The sequence below is a fragment of the Callithrix jacchus genome, chromosome 21 (assembly GCF_049354715.1).
Source record: "Callithrix jacchus isolate 240 chromosome 21, calJac240_pri, whole genome shotgun sequence".
NCBI lineage: Eukaryota > Metazoa > Chordata > Mammalia > Primates > Cebidae > Callithrix > Callithrix jacchus.
Window position 1 is genome coordinate 28,142,366 of NC_133522.1, and position 17,736 is coordinate 28,160,101.

At 33.1% G+C, this 17,736-nt stretch overlaps 1 protein-coding gene across 4 annotated transcripts in view; it reads left to right on the forward strand.

The window, feature by feature from the left end:
* NCAM2 (neural cell adhesion molecule 2) overlaps nt 1-17,736 on the forward strand; it is a 549,137-nt gene that overhangs the window by 391,152 nt on the left and 140,249 nt on the right. For all 4 annotated transcript variants that reach the window (XM_035282876.3, XM_054249026.2, XM_035282875.3 and 1 more), the window contains exon 9: nt 10,392-10,542. In XM_035282876.3, the coding sequence (XP_035138767.1) occupies nt 10,392-10,542 (151 nt within the window). The remainder of the gene's footprint in view (nt 1-10,391; nt 10,543-17,736) is intronic.

Here is a 17,736-nt window from a genome sequence, read left to right on the forward strand (position 1 = left end):
TCTCTTAGAGAGAGGTTGTTTCTACCCCTCTATAACAAAAATAAATTGATGAAATTGTGGTTTTCAGATTTTGACCTTTTCAGTAGTTTTAGTAATGTATTTCTGATAAATATAGACACGTTCATTTAAAGATAAATCTGTTATCAATAATATGTGAGTTAGCAAGACAGTCTGAGGATAATTCAAAGCACACAATATGGATATATTTTACCCTTCTTAAACTTCTCACTCAATGTATAGATATAAGGCATCATGACAAATAAAGTATATGAACCATTCAGTATGTCTTCATATTCAAAATAAATATTTCCTATAATAATATCAGCACATACAGCAATACTTACACACATAGGTTATATAAGATTTCTTATACATCTAATGACATAGATATGTTAACATGTATTTAGCATATGATTGTTAAAGAAAATATGTGTGTAGCTTGTATATATACAAATATAGACATATGTATGTGTGTACATATGTGTGCGTGTATTGTCAGATACTTTCAGTTTCGTAGTATCAGTCCAATAAAAGAAATGCTTTAAATAATGACATGTTCTATACATAAGAAATCTCATATTGGTAGAAAAAATGTGGTCACTAAATGGTACTGACATTAACTATGATACTAGTGCCAATTTAAAATACTTTTTAGAACTTTCATAATAGATGAAGTGGGGCCTAATTTACACGGTGAACTTAAAAATCTTCAGCAACAGCAAAACAAAATGTACATTCTGATGGGCAGCACTTTTATCCCTAAGAGAAGAGAAACATATGATGTAAGCTCTATTATTGCTCAAGCCTACTATCTAGTAAGAGATTCCAGGCAGGAGCACAGGGATGAATCATTGCATTGTTTTCCCTGTTGAGAAGACAGTGTTCTGAGTTTGGGACACAGTGTGTCCTGGAATTCACACAGTGGGGTAGCAGAAAGGACAGAGTCCTGTACAGAGGACAATTTCACAGAGAGAAAGAAAAATAGCTCTGGAGATCTTCAGTGCTTTCTGTTGGAGATTTCAGCTAATTATTGCTTAGTGCATGTATGTGTGGAAACAATGCACGGCCATAGAAATAACCACTGGGATGCAAGAAGTGTTACTTTGTGTGGCCAAAACAGCCTTAAACTAAAGGCTGCTCCGAACTCACCTAACAAAGCTTAAAAGCAAACCTCAAAGGAACAAAATTTTTTTCAAGTAACTTGGTGTCTCAGAAGAGAGACTGCACATACTTAAAGGAATTAGAAAAGTACAGCATTCAAAGTATAAAAATTACAATGTCTGGCATAAAATAAAAAATCATGGCAAATGCAAGGTGAAAAAAATAACCCATAATAAAGAAAAACAGGAGCAGTATTAAAAGAAACATACCATTGATGACACAGATGGTGGTAGCAGACAGGAACACTACCCAATCCTTTATATTATGTGCACTGCGTATGTATTTAGAAGAAACAGAAAAGCACAAGCACAACAAGGAGAGATGTAGATGATATAAAACAGAGCTCATAAATATTATATATATTTAGAAAACAACATTATCAATATTGAAAAAGATTGGATAGGATTAGTAGCATAGTGGAGACTGCAGAAAAAGCCTAGCGAAATCAAGACATAGCACCATAATCTATCCTAAGGTTAGGTGCTGTGATTTCTTTGAGGGAGTAGATACCCAGAAGTGGGATTGCTGTATTGATGGGTATGTTTAGTTCTTTGAAAAATCTTTTATTTTTTTGAGACAGATTCTCACTCTTTTGCCCAGGCTAGGGTGCAATGGCATGTTCTTGGCCCACTGCATCCTCCGCCTCCCAGGTTCAAGCAATTCTCCTGCCTCAGCCTCCTGAGTAGCTGGGATTACAGGCATGTGCCACCACACCTGGCTAATGTTTGTACTTTTAGTAGAAACGGGGTTCACCACGTTGGTTGTTCAGGCTGGTCTTGAACTCCTGACATTGAGATCTGCCCACCTCAGCCTTCCAAATTGGTGGGATGACAAGCATGAGCCACCGTGCCAGACGAAAAATATTTGTACTGTTTCCTGCTTTAGGCTGGAAAAAGATGGATATATCCTTTGAGCTGCTCTCTGTCTTTTCCATGCTCTGAATATATGGTGGACAAAGGCTCAGAATGGGACTTTTATTTATTCTGGTAGATAGACCAAGAAGCATAGAGAAGTAATGTTTTCAAAATATTCTGTGTTTCTTCATAGTATATTTTTCTGCAATAGAATATTTTATGGAGATTTGCATAAAAACATACTGAAGGACAAGTGTAATGACTATAGTTAACATTTGTTTAATAGGTAGTATATGTCACGCATTGTTACAAGCATATCATATGATACTGTACCATCTCCTGTGGGGTATTTTGCTTCTTGCTTAAAAAAAATAATTTGTCTATCATTTCTTTTTGTTAAAAAATGTATTTATTATACTTAAATTCTGGGGTATTGTGAAGATCCTGCAGGTTTGTTACATAGATGCACACGTGCCATGGTGGTGGTTTGCTGCATCCATAGCCCCATCATCTACATTAGGTATTTCTCCTAATACTATCCCTCCCCTAGATTGCTATACTGCTTAGGCACTGGGCACTAATTACATCACTGATTATAACAATATTTATCATGTACCGAGCACTCAGCCTTCCTAATTTATTTAATTCTCACCAGATGTGGATTAAAGCAACCAACACTAAATATGTGTATTAGTTCACTTGTGCTGTCATAATTCTTCAAATTAAATGTCATCAACATCTCACTAGCTTTCAATACAAAAATCTGTGGTGTCTTTTACATATGCTATAGCAGCATGCTCTAGACCTGGGTTCTGATCTGTTCCACATACTCTCTTAATTCAGGAAACAGGCTGCAGGAAAATATCCCATCTGGGGTGTGATGTTTGAAAGCTTCCATGATAAAATATAAAACGTAATTTTAAAAGAAGACAAATACTAGAGAATAGTGTAATAAAATCCCGTGTGTATATCACCCAGCTTTAATACTTATCAATACTTTGCCCTTCCAATTCTCATATTTTAAGTATCACACTTAATCTGTTTTCTAGTAGGGAATTTTGACTTTGTGTTCGATACCAAAACATTTAAAATTTTAGATTTAAAAATAGCTGATCCATAGGATGTATGACTCCCTCAAAGCCTTGAAACAATGCAGTCAATACTTAACTCATGACCACTTGTATGACTTCAGAGCAGTATGGATTAATAGCATGATATCGGTGTTCACAGAGTGAATTCAATCATGTGGCATATGCTATCACCATATATCTGACCTTGTTATAATAAATTTTTAAAAGGAAGAGCTTCATAATATAATTTGGCTCATTCTTTCAGATATCTGTTTGCAGTTCTCGTAGTTTTGTGATGTAAAAGTAAATTTTACCTCAAGATGTACATTTTAGATCTGACTATTTCCTTGACTTCTTTATCTTTTGGTGATTATTTTTTATTTTTATAGATTTAGGAGGTACAACTAATGTTTTGCTACATCGATGTATTGCATGATGGTGAAACCTGGACTTTTATATTAACCATCAGCTTGATAATGTACCTTGACATGGAGTCACATGAAATGTTTTATTGTTTATTATAGCAATTATCTCTTCCCATAGTAGTTCTTAGTCCTGATTGTATTTTTTCTTTTACTAAATATACTACGTATTGGCCATGAAAAAATACTATGAATTATTTGCATGTGGTTCATGTGATCAAGAGAAAAGTCTAGCAGCAATGTACACTGTCAATTAAACAGAGTACTGGAAAGTTATTATTTTGCTTTGAGATGGGCTACGTGTAGAATGCTTTTGGAAATCACAATGAAATAGATGTATATGTGAAATTCATATTTATGGCTTAGATATGCATATCAATAGCTTTGTGCAAATTTATTATGTTCTTTACAGATGCTAAACCCTTTACAATATTCAGTCATTTAATCTGAATATCCAGGCACAGCCAGAATATAAGCCTGTCAATTCTGGTTCGGCAGTTTATGGTCCTAACTATTATATCACATTAAAGTAGGCAGGAAGCATGTGCAATAATATAAATACTCAGGTCACATTTTGAATCTCAGCATTTTGACAACTGTCATTGGACCCACCTACTCTCGTTTTACATTTAAAAATAAAAACATCTGAAAGGTTTATTCTACTTAAAGCTTTTTTGTCATAATGTTTTAATTTTAAATATCCATTTTAAAGTATTAAATATGGAATATGGAATAGACTATATACATGTATTAAAATGTGGGTACTTACAGTAAAATATAAATGTATACAGCCATACTATAATTTTATGTAGATGTAACAATCGACTAATGTAGATAACATTTTATATTTAAGGCGTCTGTGACAGAATCCTAGAAATATTTCTTTTCTCTTTTCTTTCATCAACACTCTCCCATTTGGTTATTTACTAAAAACATTGTCAATTCCACCTTAACATATTTCTGGAATCTGCTCACTCCTTTCCATTTTCACGAACATTACCTTTCCCAGCATGTCATCAGTGTAATGTATTCCCAGTTGTTCTCCCTCCTCCATCATCTTAGTCTGCTCAGGCTACTGTAACAAAACACCATAAAGTGGCTTATAAACCTCAGAAAATTATTTCTCACAGTACTAGAGACTGGGAAGTCCAAAATCAAGGTGATTACAGGATGGATTTGGTGTGTGCTGAGGGCTCATTTTCTCATCAATGCTATTTTCTTATGTTCTTATATGGTGGAAGGAGCTAGCTGGCTTTCCATGGGCTCTTTTATAGGGCACTAATTATAATAATGAGGGTTTTTCCCTCATGATCTAAACAGCTCCAAAGAAAACAACCTCCAAATATCCTCACAATGGGGCTTAGGATTTCAACATATGAACTTTGAGGAGATACAGATATTCAGATCATAGCATCCTCTCTAATTTATTTTTCCCCCACAGCATGAGTGATGTTTTAAAATCACAAGTGTATCCACCTTAGTCCTCTGCCCAAAACCTATGCTGTCCTTTTCCAGCTGTTCATAAAACACCCAATAATAATAAATTGGTATTTACTTTTTAACAGTGTTATTTACATGTAATTAATATAGAAAAAAATTAACCCATTAAACTGTACAATTAAAAGCTTTTATTTCTGGAGTTGTTCGACCATAAACACGATCAATTTTGGATCATTTAATCACCACTTTTTGGTCATTACCCCCCAGTCTCCTCACCACCACCTCCCATGCCCTTGCCTGACCTAGGTAAATATTACCATACTTTTTGTATCTACAGATTTGCCTATTTTGGAAATTTCAAAGAAATTGAATTATTCAATATTTGTGCCTTGTTACCAGCTTTTTCCTCTTACTGTAACATTTTCATTGTTCATCCATGTTGAAGCATGTGCGAGTACTCTGTTTCTTTGTTTTTTTGCTAAATAATATTTCTTTGTATGTACATAACACTTCTTTTTCAATCTATTCACCAGTGAGTAGGCATTTTGGTTGATTTCACTTCTTGGCATTATTAATAATGCTGTTGCTAGCATTTATATACAAAGTTTTATGTGGACATACATCTTCATTTCTCTTTGGAATGCAGTTGCAACTCCCTGTTTAACAATTGGAGGAACTATCAAATGTTTTATCCAAAACACCTGCACCATTTTACATTCCCACTCACAGGGCATGAGGGTTCCAGTTTCTTCACATCCTAGACAACAATTGTTATTTTCTGCCTTTTTCATCACAGCCCAGTGAATACAAAATGGTACCATGGTTTCGATTTAAATGTCCTTCATGGCTAATGATTTTTAGCATCTTCTCATGATCTTATAGGTCTTTCTTTTGCTTTGGTACTTTTTACTGTAATCTTGTTGATTTCTCTAGCTTTTTCATATCTTACCCCTTTTACCTCATATTTAATTTGATAGCTCCAGTGAGCTACATTAAACTCTTTGAACATATTTTTTCCCTTCAATTCAAGCCCACATAGTTCCCATTTCCTTCCTACTTTTCCTACTTTGTTCTTGGTGAGGGCTGATTTTGTAGGGGTACAACCTGTGCAACTGAACAGGTTCCACACTCTGAAGGACACCAAGTTTGGGCTAATATGCCACAGTTAGTATATTATCATTATAATAGTTTTTGATTAGAAACTCCCACATTTTATTTTGCGCTTGGCCCCTAAAATTACATAGCCAGTGCAGTTCCTGACTTATCATTATGACTTGTCCTTCCATTTAGACATAAATACCTACAAGAAACTCTTCCTTGCCTTTGTCTACCAACTTAGTTTCCTTTCTGAATGTCATCTATTTCAGCATGCATTATACTTTGTCATTCTTTCCTCTGATCCCTATGACCGCAGAGGCCAAGGGCTTTGCTTTTCTTACCCATTTTTTATATGTAAAAGTAAACATGCTAACTTATTCATTCCCATTAAAGAATCAAAAATAAATGTTTTGGGTCTACTGTTTGAAACCAAATATTGTACATGCCATCAAATGTTTACAACATCTTATTTGGTGTTTGAAATCCTCATTTTAAAAAGAATAAATTATTTTAAAAATAAAAATTACAGAAGCCACTAATAAAATAAACACATTTAGTAGGTAAAAATGCTCACTTTTCAATTTGATTGCATGTATTTTTCAATCCCCAGAACCCAGCAAAGTAGTCTATTACATAGCTGTGGTACATACATAGTTTAATCTCAGAGTTGGTACTCAGGTGGCAAATCACATATCAAAAATAATCAAACATGAAGTCCAGGGCAAGACAACTTGGGCATTCAGCTGCTACTGCTCATAAGCTGTGGGATGTCGGCTAGTTATTGAATATTTCTGTCTTAATTTCCTCATCTTAAAATGGAAAAGATACTACCCTCAACCTCATAATGGTTCATGGAGATTAAATAAGCTAGTAAATATAAAGCTTTTTGAACGTTTTCTAACAAGTATAATTTATCATATATATTGCCTTTTTAAAATTATTACATTCAATTCCTCTTTGTTGAATAAATTTTTGTTTGTATCATCAAAGAAAAGAAAAAGGCACCAGGACCTAATAAGGAAACTACGTAAGTGAAAAACTTTGATTGCATAGATTTATCTTTTTGACATCATTTACACTGCTAGGTGAAAGGGTAATTGTACAAGAGGTTAGCTCACAAAATTGAAATAAAAAGATTGGAAAGCTGGGAGCAAACCCAGAGGAAATATCATTATTGCTATTAGCAAGTATAATAATCTTACAGGGAGGGAAAAGATTGTTTCTGTTTGAATTTCTTTGTATGACTGTAGAAACTGGTGGATTTAATAAAATATTAAAAGCATTTTGAGACATTAGTTTGGATAAATTAATTCTAACAACCTTTGGAGAATGTTGGTATTTCTGTCTACATATTTAGCAGTTATGCATTGTCTTTACCTCCAAGTACCTGAAGTTGAGTTTACTTATTCAATAGAGAAATAATGCCATCAGGAACGAGGCAAACAGAATATCTAATGCGGGGGTGCGTATTATTTTGCATATCTGCATTTATCTTGAATTCTGTTTCTGGTGCCTATTTACCTGTCCATCATCAGGAGAACCACATGTCCTCACTCTCTTCTGTGCACATTCTTGTTTCTCACTTTTTTCTTATGTCCTCTTAGGGCATCTCCCTGGAATTCTCTCCTCAACACTACCCTTCTTTCACTATTTTCAGATCGCAAACCACACTTTGGCTTGTCAGGAAACACACTGACCCCATCCTCCTCCGCTTACTTCTAGAAAGATAGTATAGTCTGTCTACATGGTACTTTTCACATTTATTTGTATTGTACTGTAAAATTAATATCTATCTTGTTTGTTGAACTTTAATGCCACTAAGAGTAGAAACCATTACAGTTTGCTCAACACCGCATCCCAGTGCCTGGCTGCTTATTGTAAAATAAATGCTCGGCCGGGTGCGGTGGCTCACGCCTGTAATCCCAGCACTTTGGGAGTCCGAGGCGGGTGGATCACGAGGTCAAGAGATTGAGACCATCCTGATCAACGTGGTGAAACCCCGTTTCTACTAAAAATACAAAAAATTAGCTGGGCATGGTGGCGCACGCCTGTAATCCCAGCTACTTGGGAGGCTGAGGCAGAATTGCCTGAACCCAGGAGGTGGAGGTTGCAGTGAGCTGAGATGGCGCCATTGCACTCCAGCCTGGGTAACAAGAGCGAAACTCCATCTCAAAAAAATAAATAAATAAAATAAAATAAAAAATAAATACTCACGCACACACAAACACACACGCACGCATACACACATGCACTGACACAAAATAATTGTTGAGTGGTTAAGTGACATGATCCGTCAGTCTCCCAAAAGGCGAAAGGAGTTAATGACTCTAAAAATGTTTCATGACACAGTGGAAAGAAAACAAAGTTATGGAATATGGACCACCTCAAATGTGCTATGAACTATAACTGGATTCTGCATTTGGCAATAAATGTCTAGTCAGGTGAGGTCACAAAAAGTAACTTATAAACATGACACACTATATAATTTGAATTATGAGCATTAGAAGAAATACCTTATATGGATGATGAGGTGATGGATGTAGCGAACCACTGTGGCAGGAGCATACCTATGTAACAAACCTGCATGATCTGCATATGTATCCCAGAACTTAAAGTAGTAATAATAAAAAAAAAATCAAAAAGAAAATTGTCAACAAAAACTTTAAGTTGGAAATAAATTCAAGAAGTGTTTATCGTGTTTATCACATGGCTATTTGATTAAGGGATTTTTGAAAGGACAATAAATTAAAAATAATCATATCATAAAAATATTGAAATACCATTTAAATAAGCAGTTCTTAAACTGACCTTCTGAAAAGGCAAATAACATAGCAATAAATTAAATTTCAGAGTCCGTTTTTGTAAAAGATGGAATAATAAGGTACAGTCAGACACTTTGCTTTCTAATCATCTTTCTTAATTCAGTGATAGAACTTGGAAATACTAGATAGACAGCTAAAATGCCCATTAACCTGTCTCAGTCAAATATCAGATGTCTTAAATGAATCTTCAGTAGGTGTTGAATCAGAGCCAAGTTATAAGCGAATTTTCTTTCAGATATTTGCAATGTTTTTCTGTAGCACAAAGAGAGACCTGTCCTCTAGAATTTCAGAAACAAAAAAAGGAGTTGGACTTTTAGTGCAAGTATTTGACTGAGATGCACATTCTGCGTCATTACAGAGCCAATGATGAATGTGAGAATGGTTTCTAATTTTCCTAGGAATCACACACTTGGCCACAGCATTTAGTTTTCCAGAATTTATGTTAATAATTTCAGGTATATTGATAATAACTTTTAAATACCAACATTTGTACTAAGAGCATGCTGATACTGTATACAACAATAGTTTTTCACAAATGAAAACCACATTATGTATAATAAAGTAAACAAGAGAACATTTTTATTTTCAAGTGAAGATCATGTAACTTTAAAATTTACTTTTTGATACTGTGAAATAATTATTTTTCTTATAAAAATGAATAATTTGTGTTATTAATAATATATCTTGTTACATTCCAATAAAGGTAATTAAGTGTAAGTTTTTAACTCATAGTAAATAATTGATGAAGAACTATCTTTTCTTTACTCAACTACATGTAAATTTCACTATCACAGAATTTGCTTTATAAAATATTAGAATATAATATTTCTGTCCTAGAGGTTTACGTGACTTTTACATGAAGTACCATAAGTATTTTCTCACATTTGTTCAACTATAATATAACACTGTGGGATGAAATCTGAAGTTCCAATAAGACTTTACTAAAAGCAACCTATTCCAAGAAAATTATGTAGTTCAAATAAGTCAGTTATTTATTTAGGCAATCAGAGACAGTTTTTAATATAATATGAAAATTTGCGAGTAATTCAAAGGATAGAAAGTAGAATGTTGCCATGTGAATACAGAGAGAAAAAAAGGAGAAATGTGTAAGCCAGGTCTGTGAAGAGTTATTATGCCAAGCACAGGATATTGTGGACAGTATTAGTAATTCAAAATAATTGGAATTTACAGTATCCAAATTGTAAAGTGTGCTTGGATGGAAAGGACCATGAGAGGTCCTTAAACAACAGGTTAAGTGATTGTGTTTTCTTTGGAGGCATTGCAATGCTTTTATCATTACACAGCCAGGGTACATGAAACCTTCATGAAGTTATGGAATGTAAAACGTGTGCTTTTTAAAAAACCTTATTCTTAGCTGTACAAGAAATACTTTCTACATCGGAAAGGGTTTCATTTTTCTTTTTGCCAGAGAAACATAGAAAGCAACATAATGTTATGTGTTTGGTCACCATTTTGCACACACAAGCATAAAAATCTTTCTTTTTCCTGAATTGATGTAAACAGAGCCCAGATGGCCGTATCGAAGTCAAAGGGCAGCATGGAAGCTCATCACTGCATATTAAAGATGTGACGTTGTCAGATTCAGGGAGATATGACTGTGAAGCTGCAAGTAGAATTGGAGGGCACCAAAAGAGCATGTACCTGGATATTGAATGTAAGTTACTTTCCTTTTGTACTTTCATGAAAAGAATGTTGTGTGCTTTGAAAAAGATGATTTTTATAGAAAAAAAAATACAAATGTAGTTTATATTTCAGTATTAATGCATAGCTTTAGGAGAAATAAAGTAACCAGTCAGATATTGGAGACATCTAGTGGATATTACAGGACATTTCACAGTGCTGTACATTTAATCATTTTGGCATTGCTTTTCCTGAAAATGGTGACTTTTTTTTTGCAGCATTTACTCCAAACACAGTATCAACTGAAAAAGATTATCAGTAATTGGTCAGTATCACTATAGATTTTTTAATTTATTTATAATATTTATGACTATGTCTTAGATAGGTGGTGTTCACATTTCTTATTCAAATTGTTTTGTTAGGTTATTTTACATTTTCATAAACTATAAATAGTATTTTAAATGCAGTGAAATATACTAACAGCATATCTTATCAAAATAGTGTTTATTGTCTGTCTGGAAAATGAAAGGACCATAACAAGGATAGTTTTTAAATAAATTTAAAAATGCACATAACTGTGTGAGATTGCGCGGGTGGCTAATGCAAGTCACGATTTCACAAAAACCCTTTGGTCATTGCATGGAATTTAAAAATGATTTGGTGCACACGCTATTTAAAAAAGAAACTTAACATCGTTCTCAATAAATATTTATGAAGCACCAATGTTGGAGTCTCTCTGATGCTTGAAAGGGCATAGCTGTTCTTAGTGAAATGTATAAGACATTCTCATTGACAAAATATTTCTATTGGAGCATGTCTAGTACATTAATATTGATAGAATGCAATGGTAGCTGTGATACAAGATGCATTTTCTTATCAAGAATGGCTTTAGAAAGAAAATATTTCTCAAGCATAGACATAAGTTATCCATATTACTTTACATTTTTATAGACTGTGCTTGTCAAGAAATTCATGGAAAGACCAGTCAGAAACTAATACAAGAGAAAAGGATTATGAAAGGTAGTCAATAATAGAAGGCAATAAGATTTGGTCACAAATTACTGTCTTCAGTTGCTGATGTCAGGCAGCTTCTAAGAAAGCCACTTTTTTCTAACATACTCCTAAAAACCAGATAAACAAAGAGCAATGATATTATCCAGAACACACAAAGGAGGAAGCGATGCCAGTAACTTACTTAACCTCTTTCCCCTAATAATTTTTTCTACTTTTTTTCCAGTTTCACAATATATTTCTTTTTCAGACCAACAACTTTATTAACAAATTATAAACACATAACAGGCTTGCAGTACATTTGTTTATGTCTTAATTAAAATCTGTATATTTAAGCCAGTATTTACTTTATGATTTTTTTTTCATTTTTCAAAATGTGAATCTAAATAAAGAAAGGAAAAATTAAAAATGCCAAGATCTGATTTATATGAGAACTGTCCAACCATTTTGAAGGGACAATTCTCAGATACTCCTGGCCTTTTCCACTGTCCTACAAAAGTGCTAGGCAACATATTATCTTAATGAAACTATATTTAGCACTTTTATTCTTTGTGTTTCATTAATATTTTAGAACATTTGATATATCATAGGATTAGTACTAAATCTCTGTTGCAGGTACTCAGAAAAGTGGAATTTATGAGAAAGGAGCATTGTAGATATTTTCAAAACATAGGAAGGCAGAGTGGCTCATACACTAGTACTAGACTAATAGGACTAGCTAATATGCCAATTAATAGTGTGTTATGTGTCCCTGGATCCTCAATTTCCTTATTTATAAAATAAGAGGGTTGAAAGAAGAGACTCTTGGGACCTATTCATACTCAAGCATTTAAATATACTTGTATTCAAGTGCATCCACATCCAACAAAGATGTCCTAGGATTTCTGAATTATTCTCCATGCATGACATCATGGGCATTTGTATGAAACAAATGAAAACCGAAAATAAGATTATAATTTATGTATATATGTTTGTATTGTCAAACCGCATTGAAAATAAATAGCTGTTTTTCGTTTTCTGGATAAAAATACTGCCCATGTAACATTGGCAGTATTTTTATCTTCTTTATGTGGCAACGTTGTTGTGGTAATAGAATGTTTCTTTCTTTTTTGGGACGGAGTTTTGATCTGTTGCCAGGCTGGAGCGCAGTGGCAAGTTCTCGGCTCACTGCAACTTCAGCCTCCCAGGTTCAAGCAGTTCTCCTGACTCAGCTTTCTGAGTAGCTTGGACTACAGGTGTGCGCCACCATGCCCACCTAATTTAAAGTCGGGACTTCAACATGTTGGCCAGAATGATATTGATCTCTTGACCTCATGATCCACCCTCCTCGGCCTCCCAAAGTGCTGAGATTACAGGTGTGAGCCACCACGCCCAGCTGAAAATATTTTTAAAACCATGCTAAGTCCACCTTAAGTTTCAGGTTTTGTTCTGAGTGATAATGGAAACAAGATAAATAAAACGTAGCTCCTCCATTATTAGAAGTCTACCATCAATAGGTGTTTAAATCAAACCACAGCATGTATTCAGATTTCAAAGTGATGATGAAGACAATATCAAGATAATTGTAAATTCTGATATATAATTACCTGAGATATTTAATTATTGGTTTTAGCTAGGTAGAAAATAATGTAATAAACAAACATTTGTATATTGCAATCTGAATTATTTGCTCTTCGAATCTTTTAATAACATGCATTAATAACTTTAATACAAAAATGTGCATTGGATACTTAATTTTTTCAAGGATTGATTTCTAACAAAGTACAAGTTGCTTTTGATCATGATGCAGTCCCCTTTTATAGGTTTAAATATTGTTTTTATGTTTCTGTTTAATTATTCTGAGGTAAATGTGCAGACTAAAGCTCACCAGAAAATTATGTAGTTTATCTTATTTAAACAGGGGTGAAGGACTTGTTTTGTAAAAAACTGTTTTGAGGATTCTTTGAGTATCCCCTGGGATTATTATTGCCACTGTGTTGTTGAGAGGGTAGGTTAATATAGTTTTTAAAAAAAGTTGTTTTTAAAAAACTACTTTTTGTTTTCACTAAACTCTGATTATTTTCCTGCAAATCTTATTGAAAATGATTTGAATGGCTCTTAAACACTTGTTCTATTTTCCCTGTTTTTTCTAAATTAAAACATTAAAATTTGTTCTACTTGAGTAAGAATAATTAGAAAAATAAATATAATCTTTTAAGACATCATTTAAACATATTGAAATACAATAAAAGACCATATATAATGTCAAATCTGATGAGTGTTGACCTATGTATATGCCCCTAAATCTATCATACTCATCACGTAAACATTTAAGTCACCCTCAAGAGTTTTCTCAAGTCGCTTTAAAATCTATCCTTCCTTTTTACATGTATCCCTAGGTATCCATTTAGCTACTTTTGATTATTATAATTTAGTTTACATTTACATGTAAAAATGTACATACTTGGAATCATGCAGTGTTTTTATTTTATTATCTTTGAAATATATTTATTTACTTTAATTTAGGTATAGTTGACAAAAATTACATATTTAAGGTGTGCAAATGTGATGCTTTAAAAATATATCATTAATATCATTTTTCATTGGCAAATAATAATTGTATACATTTATGGGGTACAATGTGATTTTTGATATATGTATAGTGTTAAATAATTCAGTTAATCTCATTAACATATCCATTACCTCACATCATTTTTTATGGTGAGACATTTAAAATTTACTCTTAGTTACTTTGAAAAGTACATTATTATTGACTGTACTTTTATTCAAATGTGCAATATATCTCAAAACCTATTTCTCCTGTCCACCTTCCTGTCTACCCTTTGATCAACAACTCCCCATTTCCTTCATTCCCATGCACCCACCCATCCTCTGCTAACATCAGTTTACTCTCTATTTTTACGAGTTAAACTTTATATGCTTCAACAGGTAAGAAAGATTATCAGGTAGTTGTCTTTCAGTGTTTGACTTATTCCACCGAACATGATGTTCTCTAGATCTATCCGTGACATGCAAATGACAAGATATATCATTTTTTAAATTCTGAATAGTATTCCACTATGTATATATACCACATTTCCTTTATCCTTTCATTCATTGATGGACATTTGGGTTGATTTCATATCTAGGTTGTTGTGTATAATGCTGTCATGAACTTGAGACTGCAGATATCTCTACCAGGTGCAGATTTCTTTTCCTTTGGGTATATACCAGACAAAGGATTCCTGAATTATATGGTGGTTCTACTTTTCTTTTTGTGAGGAACTTTTATACCACTTTCTATAATGGCCGTGCTAATTTACATTCCCAACAGCAGTGATCCTTTTTATCTGCTTCCTCTTCAGCACTTGCTGTTTTTTCATCTCTTTGAATAAAGCCATTCGAATGAAGTAATTTCTCACTGCAGTTTCAATTTGCATTCCCCTAATGATTAGTGATGTGGAGCATTTTTTTTATGTACTTCTTGGCCATTTGTATGTTTTCTTTAGAGAAATATCTGTTCAAGATAATTTGCCCATTTTAAAATCAGATTGTTCTTTGGGTATTTTGGATATTAACCCTTTATCAGATATGTGGTTTGCAAATATTTTCTCGAATTATTTGAATTGTCTCTGCTGAGCTTTCATGGCTGACATACATTGGCATCTATACGTGTGCATCAGTAATTTATAGGACTTGTTCCTGTTATTACATCATACAGATGTAACTTTATCTAGTACCTATTAATGGACAAGTAGGTTTATTTGTACCTCCTGAAATGGACATTTTTAGTTGTTTTTAGTTATTGACTATTATGACAAAAAAGTCTGTGAAGATTTTTTTGAAGATTGTGTGGAGATTATATATATATATATATATATATATATATATATATATATATATACACCATCTTCTAGAATAAACATCTTTCTTTGATTTCTTAAGGTAGATTTTTCAAAAGTGAAGAATTTAAATTTTACTGTAGTACAGTTTATTAAAAGGATCAAATTGGATTTGTATATGTTATAGTGTTAGAATTGTTTCCAAAAAAAAAACCACCATATTTTCTATGTGAAAGCCATGACAGTTTATGTCTTTGCTTTCTTTTTAAAGTTTTGTAGATTTTGGTTTTACCTTAAGGTCTGTGATTCACTTTGAGTTCATTTTTGTGGAGTAGGTGTTCATTATTTTTTCATGTTTATATCTAGTTGATGAAGCACTAGTTAATAGAAAGGTTGTTTCTTTTTCTAGCTATGAGTTTGACAAAATTGTTGATCTTTTCAGAGCGTTAGCTTTCTGTTTTGTTAATTCATATTTTCTATATTCTATCATTTTTCCAGTTTGATGATTCCTGCTTTATCTTAATTATTTTCTTTATTTTATGTATTTTGAATTCACCTTCTTGTTACATATTTTTATATGGAATCTTAGTTTATGTATTTTAGATAATACTTATTTTCTAATAGAACCATATAACTTCAGATTTTCACTAAGCAGTGATTTAAATGAACACTACCCCGCCATATTGCAGTATGTTGCATTTTTGTCGTGATTTAGCTACAAATATAATTTTCTTTTTGATTTAATCTTTGGCTCAAAGTTATTTATAAGAATCTGTTTAACTTTCAGATATTTGGACTTTTTCTAGATATTTTTCTATTTTTGATCTCTAATTTAGTTCAGTTGTGCTCAGAAAACACTGTATTTTAAATTTTTATTTTTATTAAGATTTGATTTACATCCAATCATATGAACTATTTTGATTAATAGACAATTGTACATGAAAAGCATATGTATTCTGTAGTTGGTTGTTGTGTTTTAATGTCAGTTAGATCAAACAAAATTATAGTATTTGTATTAGTCAGGGTTTTATAGGGGGACAGAACTAATAGTATATATATATGGGTATATATATATATGTATATGTATATATACCACTATATATATGTATATGTGTATATATACGTATATATATATATATATATATACACGTGTATATATACGTGTATATATACACACATATATATAAAATATATATACACATATATATGAGTATATATATGTATATATGTGTGTGTGTGTGTGTGTATATATATATATATCTTATTATATATATATAGGGGAGTTTATTAAGTTTATTAACTCACACTATTACAAGGTGCCACAGTAGGCCTTCTTCAAGCTGATGTGCAAAAAGCCAATCCAAATCCCACAGCTGAAGAACCTGGAGTCCAATGTTCAAGGACAGGAAGCATCCAGCATGGAAGAAAGATGTAGGCTGGAAGGCTAAGCCAGTCTAATCTTTCCACATTTTTCTGCCTGCCTTATATTCTGGCCATACTGGCGCTGATTAGATGGTGCCCTCAGATAGAGGGTGGGTCTCCCTTTCCCAGGCCGCTGACTTAAATGTTAACTTCCTTTGGCAACACCCTCACAAACACATCCAAGATCAATACTTTGCATTCCTTCAATCCATCAGGTTGACCCTCAGTATTAACCATCACAGTATTATTTTAAACTTCTATCTTTACTAAATTTTTAATATAGCTGTTCTATCAGACTAAGGGGTATTAAAATCTTCTACCATGACTGTGAACTATTTTCTCCCTGCTTTGTTGATCTTTGCATTATGTATTTTGAGGCTTACAATGAGGCACATACACATTTATAATTTGTATGTTGTATTACTTTCCTGTTGCTGCTGTAATCAATTACAAAAGACATAGTTGTATAATAAAAGAAATTTATTGCCTTAGCCACCATTTTGGAAGTCAGAGGTCTGAGATGATTCTTACTGAGCTAAAATCAAGTGTCGGTGGGGCTGTGTTCCTTTGTGGAAGCTCCAGAAATATTCTGTTATCTTGCTTTTTTTCAGCTTCTCAGAGGCTGCCCACAATCCTTGGCTCATGGCTTCCTTCCATTCTCAGAGCCTGCAATGGCAAATCTAGTTGTTCTCACATCATATCACTCTGATTCTGTTTTCTTCTTCACAAGTATATCTCTGTTTTAAACTTTCCTGCAATTAATAATTGTATCTACTTCGATAACTCAAGATAATCTTTTCATGTCAACATCTTTCCCTTAGTCACAGCTAGTAACATGTTCCAAGTTTCTGAAGGTAAGGATGTCAGTATCTTTGGGAGATGATCTATCCCTCCAGTTTGTATCTTTACGAATTTCTCCTTTTATCTGAATAAAATATCTCTCTTTTCCTCTACTGATCTCTCACTTGACATGT